Source organism: Seriola lalandi, unplaced genomic scaffold (assembly GCF_002814215.2).
Source record: "Seriola lalandi dorsalis isolate HSWRI2012SDOR001 ecotype SW California unplaced genomic scaffold, Sedor1 jcf7180002054387, whole genome shotgun sequence".
NCBI lineage: Eukaryota > Metazoa > Chordata > Actinopteri > Carangiformes > Carangidae > Seriola > Seriola lalandi.
Genome location: NW_019524940.1, coordinates 433,228 through 454,201, shown reverse-complemented (window position 1 = coordinate 454,201; position 20,974 = coordinate 433,228). Strand labels below are relative to the sequence as shown.

Below are 20,974 nucleotides of genomic sequence, written 5' to 3'. Positions count from 1 at the left end.
ATCATCTTAAAGTGTGCGATGCTATCCCTGCATTTATATTATTAGTAGGTCGTCCCCCCCCCCACCCCCCCATGACAGCTAGTTTTGACTCCGCCTTTAAGTATGGCTATTTGGCTATCTGTCTGTAAGTATTCAGACGGCGCACTGTGCAAACTAGTTCATTTCAAGCAAACCTGACCTTTACAGACCGACAACTCATACTGTGTCTAAAGAGGGCATAAGTTGAAAAAATATAAATGCAATTTCTTTTTGCCAATTTTAAGTGATGCACCTAAAAACTAGCTCACTAAATAGTCAATACAAAAGAAACAGCACTTCAAGAATTATGTCAAATATATGAGACGTATCTTCAAAAAATATCACGTATCACTCAAGTTTCACATCCTAAAGCCAAGTCTTAACCTTTAAACAGCACTTTGAAGACGGGAGACTCAGCGAATATGTTCTCAATTTACGTACACGTTCACAGATTTAAGGTGTAAAACTCAAACTGAACCTCACAAAGATAGAACAAGAGCACACACACATGCACAAACATACCTACACAAGATATTCACAAAATAAAAAGCGTGAAGGTAACCCATTAAAAACGTGAGAAATCTAATAATAGTAATGGTGTTACTCACACACACACACACACACACACACGTGTATGATTATAGTTTTTACAGCCTTTTACACTCCATGTCTCTCTCTCTCTCTCTCACACACACACACACACACCACCTCCTACCTTCGCTGCCAGCCATCCCAGGTGTCGTATCTCTTTGCTGCCAGCAACCCCCGTCCTGGCTGTGTTCTGGATGACCTCTGCCAGCGCCCGCTGCGGTGGGATGACAGTTTTTAGGATAGATGATCACTCAGGACGCATTACATTCAAAGCAGCTCCGCAGGAGCTGAATCACGGCCATTGAAATATCTAATTCTAATGGTCACACTGATGATGAGAGACACCTGTAAAATCAATGTAATCAAAGACAGACCTGTGCCAGCGTGGATGTGACAGAGTGCATGGCAGAGAACCAGGACAGGGCAGATGGTTGGTCTGGGCACCGCAGCACCACAGTGTGCCTGGCGTCAGGAGAGTGTAGCTCCAGTTGTCTGGAAGAGAAGATAAGAAAAGTTCAAACAGCTTTAACCTCTCTGTTATCATTGAGGGGCTCTCAAACTTGTTCGCAACCTTAGATGAAAAAAATCCATCTTGAATATTGAAATTGCATGCCTTATCAAGCAGACCCAATTTGACTCAATTTAGTCTTGAATCATAGTTTTAGCAGCCAAATATTCAGCTTCAAGAGATGCTCATTTGTCTCATCTACTTGAGAATGAGCATTTGGATGGAACAACGTAATGAAGTGCAGTGAAATTTGAGTTTATTCGAGTCAATCTAAATCACGAAACAGCCTTTGTTCGTGCATCTTTTGTGGGCCATATGTCACAATACTGTCTCCATCTAAATTTCCATAACTAATCTGCTTATATCATATGGGAGGATTTCTGGCCTCGAGAGAAATGCATCTGTAAGATGCTTCTCCATCTTACTGAACTGCTCTTTGATTGTGTGCTCAGGGAATATGAATTTTAAGAAGGTACATGTGGCAGCCTTTATAGTGCATAATGCCACATGCTGTTGCATCAATACATTTAGTGCTCATGGCTGTGGAGTAAAACCAAAAGCAAAAATACTCTGAACAGGTATGCTAAAGCAAAGCAGAGCTTAATGTCCTTTCTGGACGAAGAAAAAAATAAACCAGATTACAATTAACTTTGACACACAAATTACAAATATTGCAAAGACAAATAATGGCTGACTCAGAGGTTTAGGGGACAAGACATAGTAAACTAGTGTTCAGTGTGCGCCTGATGCTGAGATCTGGCCATGTTTGAAGAATATGAACTTGAGTGGTTGTCATAATTTGTCATAAGAAGGTAATGCAGAAAATAGAGATGTGAGATTTTAAACCACATATCAGCATGGGGCCGTGGTGTATTGAACGGGCAACAGTACAGTCAGTAAAACTTGCTGCAGGAAGCACCCGGGGCATTTTTCTGTGAGTACAGGTTCAGTTTCAACTCATAACATAAATTAAAATGCATTCCTGAATCAGTGAGTTTGCCACCAACTATGAAACAATCTTGCATCTGTGTTAACAGCTCTCCACTGTCCAGGTAATCCTGGTGGGGTTTTTTTTGTTTTGTTTTTTTTTTTAAAAGGAAACCACTCTAAACCCAGAGTGATTTCAACTCTGCAAACATGCTTTCTTTGCAGCTTTCTTCATTCACACACACTGTAGACCAGGAAAAGCCCCAGTGAATGTGATGAATCTGCTCTTCTATCAAACCCTTGCAGGCGGGAGAGACCGTCGAGATCAGCTCCAGGTGTTTTACTCTGGGTTAAAAATAGAACTGAAGCCTGTAAAAGGCGAGTTGATTGAGGAGAGGACAGGGGTGAGCTGAAGGGGAGGAAGGGGGGAGAGGAAGGGGGACTCCAAGACCAGATGTGAGTTTAGTAGAGGACGTTCTTTAAGGATGGTGTCATTCTGACTTCCATGAGTTATACGAGACCTTATCTGCCATTTTCTGGCCAAGATGTGGAGTGACTTTGGGGCTAAGTTATCTCATCTCTTGTGTGCGTGACACAGACATTGGGAACACAGGGAATCACTGGGAGAGCAGCACATGAACTGGATGAGTAGTAGGTGGATTTGAATCAATGCAATTATTCATTGGTGAACTAACAGCTCCAGCTTTAAAGCAATAATATAAGATCCAACCCTGTGGAAATTCAATAAAATAAAACTCAATATAAGCCTACTGGAATTAAGCTATTAAATATGTGTCACAGAGAACAAGAAAACACAGTTAGATTTCACAACAGTTCAATTATTTGTTTTGGCCTCCTCTCCCATCCCATGCTTAAATCCAGAGATGACTCAACCTAGATTAATTGTTGTGACACCAAAGCATAGCCAGGCTCCAACCAGAGCTGTTTTTAAGTCCTTTGTGACAAGTCAAGTTTGAAGCCTTGAGTCAAAGCAAGATTCAATTGAAGTCTCAAGTCCTTAAATCTTAATAGGAAATTTGTAAGTCAGCTGCAAGTCTGTCAGGTGTCTGAACTCTGACGATAGATGGCATTTAAACACTTTCTCTGAAAGCTGTGTAATAGCATTTTGTAGGTGGCCGAGTCCTTTCACAGCAAAGGCCTAATAATTAACTATTCAAGGTATGTGGCTGTCACTGTTATTTATTCTCCGCACTGTTCGGGGATTTTACCAGGTCAAAACATGACACTTACAGGGCCACATAAAACGACATATCCTGATGTTTTGTCTGGACCGATCCTACACTTCACATAACGACACTCAGTAATGTTTAAATGATTAGTCGAGCAACACAAAAGTCATCACTATCTGCTCTCACAGTCAACTAATCATTGAGTTTTGAACCAAAACTTGCAGCCCTACAACTTGATTGCTGTTACACCCTTTCTTCCATCTAAACACCCATACAGTATATGTGACGTCTCCAAGCCCAAGCAGAGATAACCCCGATGCTATCATTAGGGTTATCATCTTTCAAACCTTTCAAGGTTTCCTCCAGTTCTGCAAAAAATATATATTTTGCAACGTGACATGTAAAATTGTTGTAGTGCCCCTTTAAATTCTTCCCTTCCTCGTGTCTAGTCCCATGTCAAGTCAAATCTTTAGACAGTCAGTTTTCAGGCCTCAGGTCTGCAGCTCCGACTCCAACACAAGGTCTCAAACCATGCCTCCTACACTGAATGGTGTGTAAATATTTATCTTGGAGGATGTTTAGCCAACAGTTGGACTGCCTCGAGCTGTCGAAACACAAGAAGATAATACATAAGAGGTTGTATCATTTTAGTTTTAAGATCAATGTTCTACACTTAACCCGGGTGAAAAACTTTTACTAAAAGTTTTTTTTTTTTTTCTTCCATTCAAAAACCTGTCAAGGTTAAACTGCGGTATAATGTTGTAGAAAGTGTCATACTGTGAGGAACCATGCTGGTTCTGCCAGAAGTCATCTCTTCCTTTTTCCTTTTTACAAAGCTATACATGTTTTCTGCGGACGTCCGAGTCTCACACATTCACACTCAGGGTTTCAAGTCTGTTGCTTCAGTGATGACACAGATTAATGGTGAAGGAAGAAAGAGATAGATTTCATCCATTTTAGGAGCTGAATACCTTTTCTTCTCTCATCTCTGTATCTTCCCCTTTCCCTTATCTTTGCTCATCTAAGCGTTTCCTGTTCTTTTGCAATTTCAATTTTTTTTTCTCCCATCTCTCCACACCTCCTCATAACATTTTTAATCTGCACTGTAAATGATAAGGCTGTAACTAAATCTTTTTTGTAATTTCATCTGTCAACAAATGTCACAGAAAGCTAGACTCATGCGTCCTCATACACAGTTTATGTTAAGGTGAGGAAAACTTCTTCAGCATGTCCACTCTCCTTCCTCACTGCTCTTTCCTTGTCTTCCATCATCCTCTCTCATCGCTGTACGTGTCTCGCTTTCCCTCACATCGTTCGGTCCTCCCAGGCTTACACAGAGTTTAAACATCTGCTGAAATGAACAGAGAAACCCCTCAGAGGGATGCAATATTGCACTGAGTTTAGTATAAAAAAAAAATGATAAGGAGGCTTTCACTGTCACTTAACATGGAGCCTTTTTAGTCCTGAAACCAAAATAAGAAAAAAAAACAGGGAGTGGGTTTAGTCTTGCCCTGCAATCTTTAACTAGTATAAATGTGAAAATGTGACTGTTTAAGTTTCATGGACATGGATTAAACATAAGATTTCAACTTGGGTGTCCTACTGTTCAAACATTTACTGAATATTTACTGGTGAGTCAAAGGGGAATTTGTCCTGGCTGCAAGAGTAAGGAAGAAACAAAAAACATGCTGGTCGAGGTAAATTGGACCGAGGACTTCCTTTGTGACAGTGAATCTGCCCTACAGCTTTATCTGTTATCTGTGTGAGACAAAACCTCACCTTGTCACGAGATCAGACTGCTTGTGTAACTGGCTGACTAATAAAGTCAAAGTTATGGCGAACAAAGTGAATGTTCAACCCTGTTGTGCTCTTAAATAGTTTAATACATCATCCGAGATTTGTGAATGTGCAGCTCAAAGAATCTGTGAGCATTTTGACAGCTATGATTAAATTTGATTTCAGTTTTTTTTTTTAAGGACATACCGTATTTCTGGGAGGAACTGACCAGTGCAACAACAGCCTTATGCTTAGTCAAGTGAAACTCAGGTCATGTCCTCATGAATATCTGTAAAAGCTTTGAATCTATCAAAACCTCTAAATGTCAACCATTTTTCCGTCCAAACTCGCCTGCTCAGATCAATTTTTAAACGCCGTTTTCCACCAAGAAGCTTTCCATTGTTTCTCCAGATTCTCATAAGAAGGAGCTGGACAAAACTCTCAACAGCAAAGCACAGACAATCTCTGTCAGTAACTTGCTCTACAAAGACAGTAAGAAAATGGGACAATTGCATTTACATCTGTTAAGAGAAATGTACTTTTGTGAATCTTTTTTGTTTTTTCAGTGGTAAATAAAATAAGTTTTGCCATAGAGTAACAAGCCAACAGAGAGCCATCTGCTCTGTCCTTGTAAGATGTTCTTCTTTTTCATTTTGTTTGTGTTTGTTTTCTTGATTGTTTGTGTGTGTTAGCATTTACATTTTACAGTTTCAACATGGAGCCATCTGACAACGTCTATGCACACAGAGGAAACTTTGAAGTCACTATTCACTCTCACCACTTGACTTTGATGTTTTTTCCAGCGTCTGAAACTTTGAAGTTTCTCGAGGTTCAACTATCTCAAACTTCTAAAATCATACATATACGGGGAGGGGGGGCATATACGGATGGAGGGATGGCAGGATAGTGATACACGGGGAATCGTAGTGAAAGAAATGAATCGAGAGAGAGAGAGAAACTGATGGGAGAAAAGGATGGAGATGGAAGAGAATTGATTCAGACAGACAGAGAACAGAGAAAGCTGGGAACGCAGAGAGAGAGAGAGACAGAGAGACAGAGAGAGAGAGAGAGAGAGAGAGAGAGAGAGAGAGAGCAAGATCATGAAAGAAAAGAAAGGAAAAGGAGTGGGAGAAGACAAAAGAAGAAGTAAAACACAAACAAGTGATTGAAAAAACAAGACAGAAAAAAGCGAAGACAAAAAAAAAAGTATGAGTGGGAAGGCAAACAACATGGTAAGAGAGAAACACAGGGAGAGACAACTAGGACAGAAAGCACACATCCACTGCCTGTGACACCAAAAGAAAAGTTGAAAGAGTAAAGTGCTTTCTTACCCCATTCTGTTTGATTAGGGCCATTGTCATATTACCAACCAATTAACTTGACGACACCTCCTAACAGACCACCCCCCGCTGACTGTGAATTATCTATGCGCTACTTCAAAAGTCTGTCTTTAATAAAAATGTGAAAATGGCCTAAAAAAGTCGGAGAAACACTACTGAGTAATCCCTTGAGGCTATCAGAAGTAGCTGCAGACCCGCAGGGTTGACTTCTCTGTTGTCTCTCTGTCACAGTGTTGAGTTAAGGAGCAGAGAAGCATCAGTTAACATTGGTTAATTAAGGTAACCATTTCTGGGTTCGCCACTATACACTCATGTGACAGACTTCTTTCACTGCAACACAGATCCACTGCATCCTTTCCACAATGGAGGTCTGCTTAAACTTGGACTGAAATTTGAATTTTCACTTTTTTATGCAAGGAAATATAAAATACAATGATAATGTGTTTCCCTTTGCAGTGATTGACTGACATTTGAGAAGAAGAAGAGGCACTGTCAACTTTCGTGGTGCACCACTGATAAGAGACAATCCCCTCACATGCAGAAACAGACCAAAAAAAAATTCTGCTTTCAGTTCAACTTGTTATTGTCCTCAAATCCCATTAAAAAGACCAAATCCAACAACCATTACCGTTATGGTTACATCACATTCACGTCACGTCACGTTCGACATCACAAACGCACTGGAAAACGGGGTTAGTGAACGGCAGAGAGCAGCATGGAGGCCAGGGACTTTGTTACGCCAGTTCCTTTTTTTTTTTATAGCTTTTACTTCAGTCTCCTCAAACTCAACGCCGACTGAACGACATTCAAGCGCTGCTTGAATGGAGAGGGATGGAATTTGTGGCTGAGTCCACCCATGTTTCCATCACTGTCAGTCGTCGCTGGAGCCAATAAATACTCATGACTAGTGCATAGTCATTTGACCCGGGAATGAATGCTGATCGTACCCTTTCCCACTGAAGACAAAAGCCAGATGTTAGTGGGTGTTAGAGGGTTTTTTTTTGTTCATTGTGAAAGGGGCTTTAGTAGTTTTGCAACATCCCAGCCCCGTCTATGGCACTCGGCTCCAAGCCAATTTGTTCTAACAAAAGATGTAAATCTTTAAAAACTATTACACATGAATTGGCTGACTGAATTATGTGAGTGGCTAATCAATGAAACAATGATTGGTCTTTCAATGAAAAGCAATAAGCACAAGAGCAGCAGACAGATACAGATAAGACAGCGGCATCTCCAGAGAACTGCTTTCTGAGGACACAATGAGGGTGTGTGTGTGTGTGTGTGTGTGTGTGTGTGTGTGTGATTGTCACCTACCTGTTTTCAGGGTCTGGTGTGGTCATGGCTCGGGTTACATAACACATCTTGAGTGGTATGCACCTTCTGTCGCCCTGCAGAGACAGGGAGGGCTGGGTGGGGGGGCTCGGAGGGTCTGAGGTGGAGGAGAAGGTGATGGGAGGACTGCCAATGCGGGGAGATTCAGGAGGAGGAGTTTCCCAGCCGATCTCTGACACTGGGGAACCCTTTTTGACATATGGCGTGGCCTCGCGCATGTACTTGACTGGGTAGGATAGTAAAAAAGAAAAAGATTTTCAGTATAAAGTAAGACACATAGTTTGAACAGTCACATTAAAGCAGCACCTTTTGAGATTTAAATGTTCTGGAGACACTTTTGGTCGGGGTATTTTAGGTATGGAAAATCTTTCCAGTATTTCACAGAATACAGGTTACTGATCACATACTTATTCATTTAGTGTTAATAAAAAGTGTAGGTCACATCCCTGTTTTTAAACTGAAATACAGTATGCTGTGAACTGTTTTGAGATGGTTGTCACCATAGTTTGTTGTTATAGGTGAGAGGAAGGATGTGGTGATACCACAGATGTTCAGATACGCAGCAGAAACATTAACTGTTTAATCATGCGACCACAGACGCATTTGTATTATTATATTTATATACCTACATGTGGCTGCAGACAGAAAAATAAGTCTCAGCAACAGCTCTGTGTATTAATGATGCTTGAACTCTGCTGCAAAGACCCATGAGGATGTGTGGGTAGTCTATGGAAACTTGCCATCATGTCATTTCCTTCCTTCGAAACAAAACTTTTGATTATGACTCTGCTCGATAACAGCATCATCCTACTGGTTCAGGGTTACACGACAGAGTGAATGGGTCTTTGAGTTTCATAGTAAAATGAACTTATACACGTACAACATCTTACTTTATCATTGAATAGTATGCAAATGAAGTAGCCCTCGCTGCCATCAACTTGAAACCATCACAGCAAATGTCAAAGTGCCAATAGCCAAAACAGACTCAGATGCCTCTTCGTCTCTCAGTTAATGCGTTAAAATGAAAGTATTCTTTGTGATGATTCAAACCTTGTCTCTGCTGCTACAGGCAAGCAGTATGAAGAAGAGAATTAAGGCACCGCAAAACACAGAATCTACCCCCACAGCTCTCGGTATATTTCCAGATAGCATGGTCACAACTGATGCCGCCGGGCCACCTGAGAAACTTTCCAAGCAGTAAAACAGAAAGCTTCACTTGTAAAAGTCCAACTCTTAACCACTGGAGGCTTTATAACTATTTTAAATTCCTCATGTTTTAAGGTTCAAGAAGGGGAGAAGAAAAGTGAAGACAGGACATATGTTTCAATGAAAGACAGAAATAGAGCGGCAGAGATAAAGTGGGCGCTTAGCACGCTCCCTATGTCCTGAATGTTCTGAATCCCTGGTATGCCCTGGATGTTTAATTGGCATATCCCACTGTACAAGCCGCGTGTAATTGGCATATGGCTGGTGGCATTTGTAATGCAGCATGTGAACTATTCTTGGGAGAAGCTCTATAGACCCCTATGAGACGGTGTAACAAGCCTAACCGCCAACCTGTGGAGGAGAGATGACAGGCTGACACATAACACAGAGGAGGAGACGGGGGTGATGTGAGTGTCCTCAATGGACCCACAGAGACAAGGTGATCCAGTTGCACAGTAGAATAACCCACACAGTCAGATCAAATTAAAGGACTGAAAATGTTGATGCTGATGTTTGTTAAAACACATCATTACAAAGAACAGCGCAAGTGAATTCATTGGGCTGCAAAGACTGAATCCTCTGCAGTCGGTGGTGACAACCTTGTCTTTTATGAGAGTGACGTGACACAAAGGAACATGTAGGATTCCTATTTTAAAAGAAAAAAATAACAATCCAACTCTGATATAGACTTGTTTGAGTGCAAGGACACACACTAACACACACGTCATCTTCTGTGCTGCAAAGCATAAAGGTGTTTTTTAGCACCTCTCCCACCCTCTGTGGTTGGGGTTAGGACTTAGGTTAGGTTATGGTTAGGTGTTGCAGAGATAATTGGTTAATCAGGTTAAGCATCTACTCAGACGACTTGTTGGGGTTATGGATAAGCTTTGGTTCAGCTTTGGTAAGGGTAAAACACTTACTGACAGAGAAACAACACAGCACCAGTGACTCCCACATCCTGCAGGTGTGTTATGTTAGACTTAGTTATTTTCACCCTTGCTTTGTCAGCTTTCAATAGCACTAGCCCTTGAGTTGGCAGTGTTGGGTACGACAACCTCCTCTCGAGTCTTAGAGTCTAAAGCCAACCATGGCCACAAAGCCTTCGCTGTAGCTGGCGTGCTCCTCCTTAACAATGTTAACAACCACACGTCAGGGCCACAGCGGCTACGAAGGTACCACATGAGGACCACACAACCTGTGACTGGTCAGCACAGCTGCTTATTTTTTCTACAAGTTTCTGATGCTGGTAGTTTCCTCAGTTATCTCCTTTTCAGCAGTCACATTTACCAGAGCCATTTCCACTGTAAACCTTGTGCTCACTGCGATCCCTGCTTACTATCACTGTAAATACAGCGACAATGCAATGTAAATACGGCGACTGTATGGAACAGTCCCATATTCAGAAATGAAACGAGATGAATCTTCCCACCATCGCTCCTTATCGCAAAATTAATGAAACCATGTAAACACAGTTTCTCTTGGCCATATAATTAAAGTATGATAAGACCTAATCAGGTATAATACATCCCTTATAGTGTTTCAGGGCTGATATCAACAGGGGAAAACAGACGCTGAACCATCAAATCAAAACTGATGACTTATTAACCTTTTGCAACGACCACAAATCTGGTTTTAGACGTTACAAAGCCTCACTTAATAATATAAGGAGTGTGACAAAGAGGAAGTGAATGCAAAGAAGCACTGAAACAATATGTCTATTAATCATAATCAAACAGATGATTCACTATTTGTTATTTATCAAGGAAAAATATCCAATATTCTGTAGTCGAAGGATCTAAAATGTGAGGCTCTTCTTTGCCTTTTATTATTGTAAATTGAATATCTTTGGCTTTGGAGTGTTGGTCGTACAAACACCTGCTGTTTGAAGATGTCTCCTTTGGGACTTTGATAGTCTGACAGACATTCACTTTTATTCCAAGATTTTATGGGCTAAACAATAATGAAACTAATCATTAGTTACAGCCCGAATGACAAAGAGATAAGGGAATATGACCTCAAACAAGATGAATATCAAATGATACTGCAATTATGTTGCCACAAGCTCACATCTATCTTCTGAAGTCTTAATACATTTACAGAGCACTTACTTAAGTGACTAAATTGAAAAAAAAATATTATACAGCTATAACATAAATATAATGTTTAGTGGGTAATTTGTTTTCCGTTAACATTTACAAAGACGGACCGGACGGAGAAAATGTAAACTCATTGACAAGCGTCACTGTGGCCAGAAATAGAGCTGTAAGTGTTTCCAGCAGAGGGGAAAATAAATGGGGTGGAGTCCATGTGATCATTACACTGGAAGTGTGTAAATGTGTGTGCATTCCCTTGGGTCATGTTTTTATTCCATTACAGCACCACCGCAGCCAACTCTGCACAATAACCTCGATAGTCCGATAAGAACTTGGAGAGGAGAGGACTCTTGCTACTTGAGTCTTCATTTGAAACCAGGTTTCAAGCCGGTTTTCCGTTGCATTAGTTAAACCAAAATGCCGAAATGTGGAGCTGCCCTCCACCATCTGTCTGATTTTATTTTTCCATTTTCCAGAGAAAGCAAGAGCAAGCACATACGGACACAACTAAATCTTTTTTTTCTATTTTAATTGTGACTCCCACTCTCCACTTCATTTAGAGGTTACCATTACAGTAATTGTGATGCAGACATATGAATTTCACTATCACCAAAGACCAGCTGCTCAACTCCCCAATGAAAATCCAATTCACTTCCCTTGAAAGCTGTTCACTTATTTCTAAAGCACACTCAACCCCAGTCCCTTACACATTTTACAAATGAGGCAATTCATTTCTTCACAAGTGTTTGTGTTGACAGTGAAGCCAGCACTCCATGGATTTCAACTATATCTACCACACACATTCACAATGAATACACACAAACACACACACTTCAGTTATATTTCTCAGTGTATGTGTTGCACAGTACCAACACCCCTTCACACACACACACACACACACACACACACACACACACACACACACACACACACACACACACACACACACACATGCTCCCTGCTCTATAACATCAGGTGTAATTACTATATCTGTCTTGTGTCTTTTTCACTTAACGGTCTCAACAATATTTAATGAGGTCTGAAGTCATTGGACTTTCTGCCATATGCTCCGAATGAGGATTTTCTTTGTTTGGTGAGAAAATGTACCAAAGGAAAAAAGAAACTTCCTCTCATCAAGCCTGTGGGAGAAGAATAGAAGGTTTACCATTGGGTGAAGTTGGAAAGAGAACAGACAGAGGTAGAGAAAAAGAAGAAAAATGCTCCTCTGATTGCAGAACGAAGGCTTTCCCTCCTGCGCAGGTATCTGGATACTACAGCAGCACAAAAAGGTCTTTACAAATCCAGCCCCAGGCCATCTTTTTGTAAAGTTTGGACCAATATCTCAAAGAGTTAAAATATTATCTTAAGTGAACGACAAACAGTAACTGAGATGGAAGATTTGAAATGTGCGTAGGTACAATTACTCAGTGATCTTTGAACTTCATGTCAAACAGTTACTAACTCTCTGCAGGCACACGACTTTCAACAAGTAGATAAGAAGACGTGTGAAATATGTGCTTTCATAAGATAACAGTTGGATCGGATGAGGATCTTTGCTAAGACGTCACATTTTAGAAAAGCTTGAAGACGTTTTTTCTCTCTGTTTAACATTTCGACACGTTAAATTGAAGAGATAGTAAAAGTGACACACTATTAGGAAACTGTGGATTAAAGCAAATTAATAGTGTCACTTCTGAATAAAGCACTGAACATCATAATATATTGTTCAGGCTGTAAATGGGGCCATGATAATGTGAATGTGTGGTAGTACATGTGCTGCAAAGTTAATCTAGTAAAAAGTATACAACTGAACTCTGGACACAGAAAGATGAGCATATTTGCAGAAAATCAAATAAGCAAATACAATTGATGTTTTACCCACATAGTTCAGAAGGATGTGAATTCTCCATTACACTAAACAGTAAACCTCCAAAACCTCCCTAAAATGTTAACACAGGGAAATCGGGGACATATTGTTTAAAGAAATTTTGGGCGGTAAATCTGCCTCCATGTGAGAACACAAAGCTTGACAGGCATAGCTACAGTTAAGCGGGGCGGGGATTAGCAAACGGTTGAACCTCCATAGGAACAAAAGCTAGATGTCATCAAAAATTGCAAGTGCATCATCTTTAAAACAAAAATCATATATTCCTCCGTCTTGCTCATCCATATTAAACTGTCTACAACATCATCACGGCAACTTTTCCAAATGCCAAGAGGATGTTTGCACAAAGAAAGATTTGAAAGTATTGAAATAAAAAAGTGGAAAAACTGAACAGCATGAAACCTATCTTCATGATGAGTTAAACCACTGAGCTATGTGTTACATGTTCCATTAGTTCCATAAATGCTGACAAAAACCACCATACTTAACACAAAACCACAACCACAGAAAGTATGAGCAGATGGTAGTTTTTACAGTATGCTGTTGACTCATAGACAGTGTCATGGCTTCAGCAAAAAGCAGTGAAGCAACATAACAGTTTAACAGACTTCAGATTTTGGGTCGTTTGTGGTCACCCTTTTAAATAGTTGCGAAATTCCTAATTGCAGCGTGAAACTGAAGAGTTTCTCCACTGTACAAGAGCTCACTTTTATGATAGCCATCATGAGAAAACTAGGACGAAACAAATACAATGTATAAAGACACAATGATTACACCTGGAGGGGAATGAAGTTTTTGTCTTCTTCAAACAAAGCTGACAGGAAAAACAGATGAGCCACAGCTCTCCGTCTCCGCTTTTGTTTTGGCTGTGTAAACATCCACAGAGGAGAGGAATGAATGATTCAATCTGTTATCCTCGCCACAACAATCACTACTGCAACTCCACAGTTGTTGTTATTATCATCACCATCATCCGCTCTGAGTCAGACTCCACAAACAGTAGCGGAGGAGATGATAGCTTCTCTAATGACATAAACAGTCAGCTGGTAGACACAAAGACTCTCACACACACACACACACACACACACACACGTGCACACACCACATATTGATTGTAGCATCAGTCTAGACAACACTGCTGACTAAACGTGATGACACACGTCAATATATTCAAGCAGGCACATGCTGATAAACACAACACACACACACACACATACATACACACACACACACACACACACACACACACACACACACACACACACACACACACACACACACACACACACACACAGACCCATCCAGATGCCAGGTGATGACAGGTACTGCTTGTTAAGGGCTCAACAGGGGAGCTTTTGGGACACTGACTCATTTCCTGTCTGTAGTTTGGCAGATGTTCTTCTTTATTGTACTCTGACTTTGTATTATTAATTTCTTTTGCTTCCACCTTTAGACTATTTGGACTTGTATTGATGCTTATAAATAATACTGTTTGATGCTGTGTCTACACTGAAATACATCTGGTGTCATCCTTACCTTAGGACCCCCAGTTTCAAACTGGACTGTTTTCTCACCATTTCCCATCACATTTATCCATTCTGACCAAAACCATCTCCATTATTTTATTACAGGGTCCTGAAATTACCGTTAATTCATGTAGCCTAGCAACCGTAACTAGGCATGGCAAGGTTGTCAAGCTTTGGATTTCTCTACATGTTGAAGTGTTGTGTTTTGAGTTGTAGTATTAATAGGGGGGGTTGTGTCTTCTTTATTTAGCATTTCCAACCACCATGTGCATAAGATTCCTTTTACAGGGTTCTCGTTTTAAAACGAATAAGTCAGGTGGACACAGTGTTTTCAACCAACTTGCAGAGCTAATGTTAGTTTAATTATCTCGTTAGCTATAGCTGATAACTTTGATAATTCTGATAAGTTGATGGTTTGCTTTGGGAAAATAGATCATTTCAAAATAGCTGGTTGCCAGCTAAATATACCTCTAAAAATACTTCCAATACCTACCTCCATCCAAAATCAAAGACTCACTTTTTCAAAAACTAACAAGAATTTTGAGTAAATAAATCTGCCCCCATTATCAATGGGAACTATACAGTGCATTGGACCAGTGTATTTTTGGACACTGTAAAGGAAGTTATGTCATAAAAAGTAATGAAAAACATAATTTACCACTTGAAATACTATTTAACAGTATGTACTAAAACATTTTGTTTGCCATTGATGGATACAAATTCTCTGAATATGCTATTATTTGCATAAACACCATGAACTGTTATTGACTACACTACCCATCAGGTTTTGGGCCAGTTAAGTCACTTCCCTCAAAAGGAACAAGCAACATAACGTCCTGTGTGTACAGTAGCAGTCTACACCAATACAGGCTATTGTGGAAAACTAGCACACTTGTCTATGTGGCTAAGTGAAGTTTCAAATATATTAAAAGGTGAAAACATAATTTTGGACAGTTGATGTATTCTACATTATGACAGACTGGGTGGGCAATATTTATCCGCTGTTTCAAAGGCTTTTTTAACACCTTAAATACCAAATACTGTAAAATGTAAACGTTCAAAACTTTAATAGCTACCAGAGGTTTTATAGTAATATGTCAGTGGTCAGTGAAAATAAATGTTGTTTCTTAGCTGCACCATGGGAAGGCTATGTTCAGCCAACACTTTGCTTGATGAATGATCGCTCAGGTACAGTTATCCTAAAACACAAACGTTCTACATAAATAACCTGACCTTTTCTTGTGTGAGTTGATGTAATTTATTTCTCTGTTTTCTGGCTGTTAAACACTCAGTCATCTAAACCTAGAAACGGTTTTTCCATATTCGACTGGTCACTTTCATTTATAAACACAAGTGAATTGAAATAGACAGTTCTCTGTAGGAATTGTTCTCATCCCTTTTCATCTTATCCAAATGACTCTTTATGCTGAGAAAGAATACCCTTAACAGCCCCTTGGTGGGACTGATATTTCAATCATCACTGCATAAAACAACAAAACAAAAATGAAAACAATAGGAGGAAAACAAAACAGAGCAACAGGGACAGAAAAACAGTAACAGCTGGGAACATTAAGAGGTCGCTATCCTTATGTGACCACCTCACAGCCAGGACCGACACCGGCACGTAAAGGGGTCATGTCTCCTGACAGGTTCTGTATGGGAGCTTGTTATGAAGGGGAGGAAGTGGGACAAGAAAGGACACACATCTGTGTATTTGAGATCCTCTGAAACGTTTAAGGGTTCAGTACACTTCAAACAAAGGATTGATTCACATGTTGTCTGACAATGTGTAAGGACAAAAGTGTTCTGTTCCCCTCTGTATATACAGGTATGGACCTCTAAGAGTACTGGGTGAGGCTGATAAATAATGAAATCAAGAAGGGTGTAAACTTAATTATTTCTGATAATTGTGTTGATGCTACATGTGTATTTTTACAGTCAATAAAGAAAACTCTATCAACTCCTATGTATGTTGCATTATGACAGTAGCAGATCTGTAGCTGTAAAAGGTGTAGCTTAACCAAACAGCTGCAGCTAGTCTCTCCAAGTGTGCTCCTCCTGGCTTTATTACACTGCTTTCCGATCTCCTTCCAAGAACTCAGTGTTTTTTGAACGTCTTTGTCTTGACAAAATGAATCATAAAAATGGGACAATCTCTGCTCAGAGGCATCCATGTTGTTCCATCTCTTGTAGTGTTGTCACAACAATAGTTGTGTGGAAAAAAAGTAAGCGTAATAGAGAAGAGTCTACTCTCCACTTCCACGTACCTGGCCATTACGCCTTTTTCACTGAGGACATTTTGACATGTCACAGTAGCAAAACCACAGATGGAAATCGTTTTTAAAAATGGCTGAGTTCTGTTTAGGTGATTCAAGTTCAGAGCCCTGGTATTAGAGATGGGAATTACAGCTCTTTGAAAGGAGCCGGATCTTAAGGCTCCATTCCTTTCCTCACACCATTGTTCTTTTTCTTTGTGGCAGGAGGCCGACCCTGTAAAGGCGAATGTCTGTCCCTGACTGACTGACTGACTGACTGACTGACTGACTGATGGAGTTACACGACTGCTGCGTTTTTAAGTTGATATTTACAAGACAAAAGTCGTCTAAATATTCTGCTTTATTATTCGGCTTTACATAACCAATCTTTCACTGGACCACCATAATGGCACTGGCTGTGGATGCCAGGGACTCTGTGACTCAGCTGCAGAGCCGTGATTGATCCCCATAGGGAAATTCACTTTTGGCTTGTCAGACTGCACCCTGAGCCACTGAACAGAACCACCAGAGTCAGCACCTCACTCAGGGGTTGGCACTATAACCAAGCAGATGCTCTCTGACATGGGGACTTGAACCTAGGACTGGGAAATTAACAAAAAAGAATCGAAACCGACATTAGAACCTCTCACCGACGCATTCATTCGCTATTATTGTTTGTTTATCGTTTGTTCATTTGTCGTTAATTGTAATTGAGGTAAAAGTTTGAAATAATTGCGATATTGATTTGAAGTCATATAGCAGAGCCCTACTTGAACCCTGGTGCTCTGGTTAGAGGGCAGTTTTTTTTAACCACTGGGTCAATCTGCTGCCTTTTTACAGCCTGCATCAGGTGGGAGTTAGTGGTCGCCGTCTATTTTAGCTGACTCTGTCCTCCATTTTCCTAATGAGTTTCAAGATGGCTTGTCAGTGCTAGAGTAAAATACACAAACTACAAACAAGCACGTGCAAGCTCTCTTGCAAACAGGCAGACCCACTTACAGATAATGCAGGAAAATACAGTGCACTGTGCACACACAGACGCACACTCCTCTCCCATGAGACATGTGCTATCTCCTAACAGTTGGATCAGATGTTTCCTCCTGATCTCTTTCCTCATGTACCACAGTCTGCTTCTCTCACATCTTAGAAAGTGGCTTACACTCAGGAATAAAACAATGAGTTTTCAGGCTTTACATCTCACTGCTCACGTCTTTTTATTTGAAATTTCCCATGCTTGGTTACGTGGTAAGCACCTTTCATGCTCCCTAAGATGCATGAAAGTCATTGGAAATGCACTTTGTCATTTTTTTTTCTTCCTCTATGTTTCACTGCTTTTCCAAATGCAAATGATCTCAGTAAGATTGCAGTTATGGTGAACTACTGTGCTACCCTTAAGTTAAGCCATACTGTCATCTGTACATCAGCCTCATAGCCTCCCTCATTAGCTCTACTTCAGTTTCAGTATCATGCTACTGTAGCTCTCTCCCTCTCAGCACTTTCCCCATTAAATTCACATTTCAGCTCCACCCCCTCCCATTTCTTTCCCTCTCTTCCTCTGTGCCTGCTTCATTCCCTCTTTCTTTATTTCTCATCTCGGTAAGTTTTCAGCTGGGACCTGTTTTACCCTCTGTAGTATATCCCCTGTAACCCCCTGGGAAGGCCCATCACCGTGTTTGCATGTGTATATATATGATAGAGAGAAAGAGGGAGAGAGAGAGAGCGAGAGAGAAAGAGAGAGCGAGAGAGAGCGAGTCAGCAAGAGACACTTTGTTCTTACTATCTTGGGTCCAAGAGTCCTCTCAGGAACAGGAATTAAAAACTCAGAAGTGGGCACATTTTCCGGTGTGTGAAAGTGTTTGTGTTTGTGCCTGCAAACATGTATGTGCACATATGTGTGTGTGTGTGTGTGTTTGTGTTAAGGGGGTAAAATGATGTCAAGCCTTCAGTGTGCCTGCCATCAGTCTAATTTTTGGCTAAATACAACTGCAAAACTCCAACTTGGCTGCACTGCTCGTGTGAGTGAGTTGAAAGTAAGTGTGTAGGCTACTGCATATGTGTGTGTGTGTGTGTGTGTGTGTTTGTGTGTTTATGTGTGTGTGAGAGAGAGAGAGGAGAGAGAGAGACACTTGAGGAAATGCAGAAGTGGATTTGTTTGAGCGGCCTTGCTTTGAGAAGTGCGTGAGGAGGTAAAGGGAGATGATATGAGTTTGAATCTCCCATGGCACCTCTGATTGCATAATAACGGCTTCCTTAGAAATCCAAACTGTTCTTTTGTGCTAAATCCAGCCAGTCAGCCCCCTGTTTACCAACTATGTCAAAAAGCAAGTGTGTCCTGACAGCAAAGTGGCATCACATTACACCCTTTAAATACAGTGTCTTCCCCTCTTCAGCTGTGAATTAAATAAATTTGCTGAGATGACAGAAAAACAGTTTCACTTCTGTTCAATTTGGCTCACTGGGAGAGAGACTGTGTGGCGACAACCAACTGTGACTTAATCAATAAATAAGAAAACAAATTTCATTAAATGAGATACGAATAGTAGTGAGTGAAATGAATGCAAGAAAAATACCATATTTCGTTTCTTAGCCCTTATTAATAACCAGTAGCTCCTTTCTCTAATGGAAAATAAATTGCATCCTACAGCAGAGGTTTTCATTCCCGGAGCCGTGCTGGTTTTCTTTCTGTTTGTCCAATCAGGGAGGGACTTATACCTGGGAGGCTAAGTGAATGCAATCAACTGGCAGGTAGAATAGAAAAAACTTGCAGTAGCGTATTTGTGTCCTGAGAACCAGGATTGGCAAAAGAGCCACTGAGCTACTGGAGGATATGCATGAAAAACCCAACACCAGTCTAGGAAACAGGCAGCCATGTAGAGTGAAAACTCACAACACGACATGACATGTGTCCCTCTCTGAAAGGTGAGGGCTCAGGCTTAGTAAGGGGATCTCTGCCAGAGGTTACATTAGGTCTCCATAAAAATAAAAAAGGAAATTCACCAGCATTTCTTAAATATCTTCCAAACACTGAATGTGCTTAGCTAAACTGAGATTTAACTCTTATCTCCGCAGGTATGCAGAACAACCTTTCACCAAAACATATCAATACAAGCACTGACAGTCACATGGGGGCTTCCTGAAAAAGGACCTTATGCTGTGGGAGCTCACTAGATGAATGAGGGCATGCATGTGGGATGAAAAAAAAAGTGTGGGATTCCCTGAAACATACACTCTCCACTCTCTCTCTCGCTGTCATCCCCTCACACACACACACACACACACACACACACACACACACACACACACTCTGTCCAGCCTGCATACCTTCCAGGGTCACCTCCTTCCCGGCCCGTTTCAGCGCCTGCACAGCCTCGTCGTGGGTCGCGTCCCGCAGGTTCATACCGTTCACGGACAGGATGGCGTCCCCGACGTACAGAGCCTGGGTCTGGTCCGCTGCGAGCCCCTTGAATATCTTGCTGATGAGGATGGGCATTTTATTCTCCTTCCCCCCTTTGATGCTGATCCCGAGCCCCCCGATCTCCTGCTTGGTCACCTTAACGCACCGCTTTCTGTTGGCGATCGCCTCGGGCACTCGCTCCGGGAGGTCCGTGAACGCGGAGCGCAGAGTTTGGGGTCCGTTGTTGGAGTTGGTGTTATTGTTGTCCAGGTAAGATCCGTTGGCAACGCCGTTAGAGTTGACATTGTCGGTCACGTTGTCGTTAGCGCTGCTCTCTTCGCAGCTTAACGTGAGCGCTTCCTCGTTCAAGTTGACCAAAACTTTGTGCCACCGCTCCCGCACCAAAACCTCCACAAATCCACTTTTTTGCACTCCGGAGGCACCAGAAACTCCCGTCGCTATTACCACCGCCATCTTTGGAGCATTTCTTTAAAATAACATGTGATTTAGTTCCCAGCGCACTCTCACACACCAACTTCCACCCTGTCTCCCTCACGCTCCGGCTGGACTTTGCCCCTCAGAAGTTTTCTGCGGGACTTGTCAAGCGTCCCGACCAACCAGCCCGAGCCCTTTGGGCACAGGCTGCCCTCCGCTCCGCCTGCCTGAGATCCTATCTGCTGGGTGGAGTTTACCCCCCCCGCCGTCAGCGATCCCATCAGATCCTGCATGCACAAAATGTCTTCATCATTTCCCCAGAATATTTGAGACGTGACAAGTGATGCATTGGTGAATATATCAAGTACCAAACAATCTTTACAGAACATGCAGTACTTTATCAGTTTCACTTGCATCATGTTGGTGACATTTACCATGAAATACAGCCTCCTGTGATGTTATATGTATTGACGTATATACTGGCCATAGAAGGAAATC

The 20,974-nt window shown here is 41.3% G+C and overlaps 1 protein-coding gene across 1 annotated transcript in view; it reads right to left on the bottom strand.

The window, feature by feature from the left end:
* Nucleotides 1-20,715, bottom strand: part of sntb1 (syntrophin, basic 1) — a 37,444-nt gene extending 16,729 nt beyond the window's left edge. The window contains exons 1-4 of the mRNA XM_023409303.2: nucleotides 19,969-20,715; nucleotides 7,665-7,908; nucleotides 984-1,101; nucleotides 734-823 (exon numbers count right to left, since the gene is read on the bottom strand). Of these exons, the coding sequence (XP_023265071.1) occupies nucleotides 734-823; nucleotides 984-1,101; nucleotides 7,665-7,908; nucleotides 19,969-20,515 (999 nt within the window). The 5' untranslated portion in view covers nucleotides 20,516-20,715. The remainder of the gene's footprint in view (nucleotides 1-733; nucleotides 824-983; nucleotides 1,102-7,664; nucleotides 7,909-19,968) is intronic.
* Between the last annotated feature and the right edge of the window lie 259 nt (nucleotides 20,716-20,974).